Source organism: Vigna radiata, chromosome 1 (assembly GCF_000741045.1).
Source record: "Vigna radiata var. radiata cultivar VC1973A chromosome 1, Vradiata_ver6, whole genome shotgun sequence".
Classification (NCBI taxonomy): Eukaryota; Viridiplantae; Streptophyta; class Magnoliopsida; order Fabales; family Fabaceae; genus Vigna; species Vigna radiata.
In genome coordinates, this window is record NC_028351.1 from 17,862,347 (window position 1) to 17,869,948 (window position 7,602).

At 34.3% G+C, this 7,602-nt stretch overlaps 1 protein-coding gene across 1 annotated transcript; it reads left to right on the top strand.

The window, feature by feature from the left end:
• Window positions 1-646: 646 nt before the first annotated feature.
• Window positions 647-2,873, top strand: LOC106765117 (NAC domain-containing protein 92). The gene is made up of 4 exons (XM_014649626.2): window positions 647-1,149; window positions 1,273-1,553; window positions 1,798-2,591; window positions 2,624-2,873. The coding sequence occupies exons 1-3, from the start codon at window positions 960-962 to the stop codon at window positions 2,524-2,526; spliced, it is 1,200 nt and encodes a 399-aa protein (XP_014505112.1). The 5' UTR covers window positions 647-959; the 3' UTR covers window positions 2,527-2,591; window positions 2,624-2,873.
• The last annotated feature ends 4,729 nt before the right edge of the window (window positions 2,874-7,602 follow it).

Sequence of the window (7,602 nt, forward strand, 5' to 3'; positions counted from 1 at the left end):
TCTGCTGCGTAAATATTATTTACTAAAGTATGTTTTTAATTAGTTGAAATACAAAATATTCAATTTTAGTTTTTTTTTTCTAATTTTTTGTCTTCTTTTAATCTTTTAATTTTAAAAACACCACTTTTCATCCTTCAAAATTCATTTATAAAATGTAGATTATAAAAATAATGTCTATTTAAAAATAAAAGAACTAAAAACGTTTTTTTTAACCGACAAGGTTTGTAGAAATGACTAAAACTAACAAGGTTTTATCACTCATAATTTATTAATATATATCATCATTTAGAGGGAACAAATAAGTATATCAATACGGACATTAAACAATTTATTATTTATAAAATTGAAAACGTATCCAAGTACAAAAAAAAAAGAATAGAGAGTTTTTATTCTTACATAATTTCTTATCACTATTTTACACTCAGAATAACCTAAATAGGAATGCAAAATATAAAATCACATGAATGACCTGACAAGGAAAAATAAAATAAAGTCGTTAAAATATAAGCAATAGGTGAAAAAAATATATAGAGAAATAGGACATACGAATTGAAAAAAAAAAAAATAGAAAAAGATAAAGCAATATTTATAGGCTTGTTGAATAAGTGCCTTCCACACCACGGATCTCACAGCGTGTAAGTGTGAGCTGTGTTTATACGCTCCTCTATTTAAGCACACCATCTTTTCTTCTTTTTAGTTTCTTCTTCTCATCTCATCTACCTAGCTATGCCTATTTCCTTCTCTTTCTTCCTCTTTCTCTGAACTTTCTTTCCCTTTTTCTTCTCCTTTTCATCTAACATAACATATAAGAATCACACATATTACATATATCTATATATATACATATACATACGCATAACTGAAGCCATCAAGCAGTGTATACACACATATATATATCTGCTTCTTGAAGAACAAGTTAGATAGTTTGTTGTTGTTGTTGCTTAAGGCCTTTGATTTTGATGATGGAAGAACCTGTTGTGGTTAACAAAGGAGATGAGCCTTTGGATTTGCCTCCAGGTTTCAGGTTCCACCCCACAGATGAAGAGATCATCACATGTTACCTCACAGAGAAAGTGCTGGATAGAGGCTTCAGTGCAACTGCTATTGGAGAAGCTGATTTGAACAAGTGTGAGCCTTGGGACTTGCCCAGTGAGTTACCTTGTTTTATTCTTCTGTAGTGATTTTGACCTTTGTTTTTTATTCTGATGATGATGTTGGCAACATCTTTGGTCGTCGTTTTCCATTGATCTGAATTGGGTTTTGGGTGTGTAGAGAAAGCAAAGATGGGGGAGAAAGATTGGTACTTCTTCTGCCAAAGGGATAGGAAGTATCCAACAGGGTTGAGAACCAATAGAGCAACACAATCTGGGTATTGGAAGGCCACTGGGAAGGACAAAGAGATTTTCAAAGGGAAGAACAATCTTGTGGGGATGAAGAAGACCCTTGTCTTCTATAGAGGAAGAGCCCCAAAGGGAGAGAAAACAAATTGGGTTATGCACGAATTCAGATTGGAAGGAAAATTCGCATGTTACAACCTTCCCAAGGCTGCAAAGGTATAATTCATTCTCTCTCTTTCCTTTTTCATACATGCCATTTTTTCTCTCTGGCTTTTAAATTTCAATCATCACTTTTTATAAAAGTGCCTTTTCTCTTGTTTTGAGAGTTTTCTTTCTGAGGTGGTCCTCTAAGAGTGTACCTTTTGCTTTATTTAGTTCAATTGTTGAGATTCTTGCAGCTACATATACTTACTTTTTTCGTTTTTTTTTCTTTTCTTTGGGGGTGTTGTTTCTGTTTCAGGATGAATGGGTTGTGTGCAAGGTTTTCCATAAGAGCAACACTGATGTTAACAAAAGGGTACTCCCAATTAACCCTGGCATTGGCCTTCTGAGAATGAACTCAATAGGAGAAGATCTATTTGATTTCTCTTCACTTCCACCTCTTGTGGATCCTCTCTTTGATCAAACCTCACACAACAAACACATTGACAATGATTTCAAGGGTACTACTAATAGTACTAACACTTACAAACATTCATCAGCTTCATCAGCAGCAGCGGCTGAACCACCCTATTACCTTCCCAATTTCATCAACAACAATCATCACATGCAGATGATGATGATGATGAAGCCTGAAGAACACAGAATCTCTGAGACACCTCTCACCAACGTTAACTATGCCTCCACCAGCCAAGGGAATTTCAACTCTAACAACAACCCGATGGGAATTGGCACAAGCAATCATAATCCCCTTCAAAACACAATCTCACCCTTCAACGTGTTCCAAGATTACTATATTCACCAAGGCAAAAACAGTTTCCAGCAGTGCAAGAAGGAGCAATTCTCCAACACTGTGGTCAGTGCCTCTCAAGACACGTGCCTCAGCAACGACAGAAACACTGACACTTCCTCGGTGGTGTCAAAGCAAGACAACATGGGAAGGAACAAGGCATTGTACGAGGATCTTGATCAAGCTCCTTCATCAGTTGCTACCCTCTCAGATTTGGATTGCCTCTGGGATGATTACTGAACAAGATCAAATAAAACACATGATCAAGCAAGAAACTAATCAAAGCAAGTTTGTTGATTTATGGTATATATATATATATATATATATATATATATATATATATATATATACCATAGTTATCTATTTTCTGATTATATATATATATAAACAGAGATATATGTTATATGTTAGACATGGAAAAAGTTCTGGGATACTTATACTGTATAGATTTATGATTGATTAAATAGATTATCCAGGTCTTGTTATAGTTAGGTTTTTATTGGTTAGATCAATTAAGGAGAAGGATTTGATGATACCCATGTACATTTTTTTTCTTTTGTTATAAATTAGTGCGTTTGTTTTATTAATTAATTAATGTCTTTATTTGTTTTTCAGTTCCATTTGTATTTAATTCTCTTAATTGTAACGAATCTAGTGCAATACTACTTTCAAGTACTTATTAGGAACCATATTTTCATGCCCTTCAATGATCTTCATTTGCGGTACACTTAATATATATTTTATGCTGTGTGGAATATTTCTTTGACATCTCACCAAGAGTGGTGAGAATTAATTCCCAAGGAAATTATGCATTTGTTTTTTCAACTTTTGAAGTTAAAGGATATGTGTTGTGGCTTCCTTGCTGGTGCCTCCCACCAAGGCTTGACTATTGTTACCCTTTAAAGTTAATTTCGAGATGCTTTTGATATAATTAAAATAGAAATTTTCATATTAATTATAAATAAATGAACAAATGGGTACTCACAATTATATTTAAATTGCAAGAAATTCTACTTTGGAATATTGCTTGAGTTATTAACCATACATAATAATGAGAATTGTTTAATGTTAAGACAGAGAAACTATGACTGAGTAGTGAAGGGTTAATCAAGTTGATGAAGCACGTGACTAATTCCCAGAATCCGTGCAGAAGATGCCTCTGATGGTGGAATTTCCAGAATATTTTTAAAGGATACAAAGACACAGTATAATAATTATTTCAATCTGTTTTACTGACATCAACAACAAAAACATCAACAATGCTAGGTTTCTTGACTGCCGCTTGAATCTTGAGTCTAAAGAAACCTAGTCACCACATGTCTACCTACCCAACACTCCACACTTTGAGTTGTTGTTGTGTTAAATCTGTTTTACGACATTTGTTCAAAATATACATGTTTCGTACACATACGAATAATGTACATGTCTTGTGGGTATATACATGCACCTTGCTCAAGCCATCCATCAATGAATGACCATGTACATATATATACGTATATATATATAAATACACTTAATAGAATATTTGAATGTGTATGTATAAACGTGTGTGCCTAGTATTTTCATTCCCTTGTTTTACCCGTTTGTGTGTAGGTTAGGCACATAATTGAGGCTAAAGTGATAAGATGGGAGGAAGAGAACAAAAGTGGAAACAAAGTGAGTGTGTGAAGAAAGAAAGGGATAAGAGGGAAGGGATTAAACGCAATAGGGTGAAAAGGGGTGTGAGAAAATAAGGGTGATGTGTATATTTATTTATTTATGGTATGAATATAAAAATATATATGTGTGAATAATGGGATATATATGTAGCAAGGTGGCGAAGGAATGGGTAAGAGCATGCTATCGAATATTGGAAGAAAAGAAAGGGTTGATGATTCTCGTGAGTATGGAGCTTTTGGGGGTTTCATTTGATCAAATGGAAAACATGCTAATGCACATTCCTTTCCATTCAAAGCAAAGCTTTCATTGTGGTTTCATGCTTGAGAAAAACTTAACCATCTTTTTTTTTTAATATAATATATATATATGGTTGAGACTTCTTCGGCTCCTTTTGTTTTATTGCACTACCACAAATTGCTCTTGGCGTTTTTCTTAATTCCCCTTTCTTTCATGGGAAAAAAGAGTGCAAAAATGGAAAAGGTTGAGAGAGTGATAGAGAATACCAATAATAATAATAAACATAATAACAATGCTTATCTATCTAAAAGGAATGAGGGAGGGAAAAGAAAGAAAGAAAAATGGAAAATGGAAGAAGTACACATATTTACATGCTTGTTTCGGAATCAGAAAACCCTGATTTGTTGCATGAAAACAAGGGAGGGTGAAGAATGATGTTGGGGTTCACCAACCAATGAGGTGCCTCCATCGAATAATCATCAGTGTCCCATTGAAAACGATGTTGCTAGCTATAACCTCATCATAGGTCACTTTTTTTTTCTCCAATATTCCAACTTCATCATTCGACTAGGCTCATTACGTTTCATGTCGTGTTTTTTTCTTTTCTTCCTATGATTATTGCTATTATGACCATTATTCTTAATGTTTTCTAATAATTTGTGTTTTTTAAAATTGTGATGAAAAGCTTGACCCCTTTCAAATATATTCTAGAATATATCACGTCCAGAAAACAACAGACTTTAGGTGCCTATAACCTAATAAGCATATGTGTTTAATTAGTTTATCAGGTTGTGGATAACATTTCTTTCTTTCTTTTAGAATCTGGATGACATTCTTTGAACAATCAATTTATAGTATTTTAATGCTTTCGATAAATACAAAATCGGGAGGCCCCATAAAAAAGTGTTTTATATAAATACATACAAATATAGAAAATTATTGTAGAAAATAATGGAACTTTCTCTCTTTCTATATGTATATATGAAAGGATCTTGTACAATATTATTGTGTATAATTGTTTTACAATTGAGGGAGATAAAAGGAAAACAAGAGAGGATCTTTCTTAATATTTTATTTTCATAAAAGATAGATAACTTTTATATAGAAATGAAGTAGAAGAAAAAAAATACAAATTAGAATGAATTCAGTTTTTATATCTTGCAATTTAAAAGTAGTTTTTAAAAGTAGTTTTTCTTAGATACAAATATAGAACCAAAGGTTTGTGTTGTATGATTTACATTCCCATTCTATTATTTCACGACATGTTATTTTTCATGAACATCTTTTCCCTTATCAAAATTCTTTGACTTCAAACTTCATCTCCTACATATGATGATACTTCTGATGTTTTTCTTTTTGATTTTCCTATTATGACTCCTATTTCCACTGCACCAAATTATCCTAGTTATAATATTTCTAATCATACTGCTCATAATTCAATTACTCCTAATGTTGAACAACGACTTTCTCTTAGAAATAAAAGTAGACCTAAATATTTAGATAATTATTACTTTGGTACTACTTCTAGTTTTACATCATCCTATGCAACCCCGTATCCTATACACTTGTTTCTTTCTTATGATAAATGCTCTTCTAATCATGCTTCTTTTTGTCATAATATTTCTGCTCAAGTTGAACCTTCTTCCTTTAAAGAGGCCAGTAAGTTTGATTGTTGGAAACACGCCATGAATTCTGAACCTTCTGCCCTTGAAAGCAATCGCACATGGACTTTGGTTGACCTCCCTACTGGCAAGAAACCCATCAGTTGTCGTTGGGTTTATTGTATCAAGCACAAAGTGGATGGTTCTATTGACAGATATAAAGCTCGCCTAGTGGCAAGAGGTTTTACTCAAACTGAAGGACTAGATTACTATGAAACGTTTTCCCCTGTTGTTAAAATCACTATTGTTCGTCTTGTTCTTGCCCTTGCTACTAGAAAAAAATGGTTTCTTCATCAGTTAGATGTTGACAATGCATTTCTTCATGGTGACTTACATGAAGAAATCTACATGACGCCTCCCCCTAGTCTTTGCCCATCCAACTCTGGTCTCGTTTGCAAGCTTCACAAGTCACTGTATGGTTTAAAACAAGCCAGCAGAAATTGGAACCACAAACTTGCATCTGAACTTCTCTCTCGGGTATACACAAAGTGCTGTTGACCACTCCTTATTCATCAAGCATTCGTCCTCCACTATCACCATCATTCTGGACTATGTTGATGACATACTTTTATCTGGAAATAACTTGTTTGACATTACTACTGTCAAAGATCACCTACATCGCAAGTTTCACATCAAAAACCTTGGTGATCTTAAATACTTTTCGGGATTCAAAATTGCTAGATCTCAAGCCGGTTTGTGTATAAATCAGAGGAAGTATTGTGTTGAATTGATTTCTGAAGTTGGAATGTTAGGATGTAAACTTGCTCCCACACCAGCCGATCCTTCAGTTAAGCTTCACGCTGATGAAGGACTCCCTCTCATAGATCCTTCCTTTTACCGTCGCCTCATTGGACGACTACTCTATCTAACTCACACACGGCCTGACATTGCTTTTGCCGTTCAACAACTTAGTCAGTTTGTTTCTACTCCTCGTCAACCTCATATGCAACAAGCCTTGAGGATTATTAGATATTTAAAGAATGCTTCTGGTTCTGGTCTTTCATATGCTGCTGATAATCACTTCCGTGTTCATGCATACTCTGATTCTGATTGGGCCACTTGTGCAACCACTCACAGATCCGTCTCTGGTTTTTGTGTTTTTCTTAGTACTGCTCTTATTTCCTGGAAATCAAAGAAACAAACTACCGTTTCGAGATCTTCTTCTGAAGTCGAATACAGGTCCTTAGCCTCTTTAACTTGTGAATTGCAATGGCTACAATATCTTTTAGCAGACCTGCATATATCGTGTCCAACTCCTTACTCTGTTTACTGTGACAATAATTCTGCTATTCATATTGCCAAGAATCCCACTCTTCATGAAAGAACAAAACACATAGACATAGACTGCCACGTTACCAGAAAAAAACTCCAAGACGGTCTTATCAAGCTTCTCCAGGTTTCTTCTAACAATCAACTTGCAGGTATTTTCACCAAGTCTCTTTACTCTTCTACCTTTAATACTATTACTTCCAAGCTAAACCTGTATAATATCCATGTTCAACTTGAGGGAAGGTGACAAAGATCTTCTTTTGCTATTAACCGAACGGTTTCTCTGTTGTTAATTGAACGGTTTCTCTGATGTTACGGAACAGTGTTCTACGCTTTCCTACAGAACAGTTGCAGACAGCTTATGCATACTAGTTAACTGCTATAGGTGTAGCTACCGTACGTCTTCTCCTACCGAACGGTGGTTTTCCATAAACCGTTCGGTCTTTGTGATATATATATATATATATATATATATATATATATATATATA

What these genes read in the sequence shown, in the direction of transcription:
- LOC106765117 (XM_014649626.2), top strand. Translation starts at nt 960, where the DNA reads ATGATGGAAGAACCTGTTGTGGTTAACAAAGGAGATGAGCCTTTGGAT. An exon ending in TGAGCCTTGGGACTTGCCCA is followed by an intron (nt 1,150 to 1,272) that starts GTGAGTTACCTT and finishes TTGGGTGTGTAG; the next exon opens with AGAAAGCAAAGATGGGGGAG. An exon ending in ACCTTCCCAAGGCTGCAAAG is followed by an intron (nt 1,554 to 1,797) that starts GTATAATTCATT and finishes TTTCTGTTTCAG; the next exon opens with GATGAATGGGTTGTGTGCAA.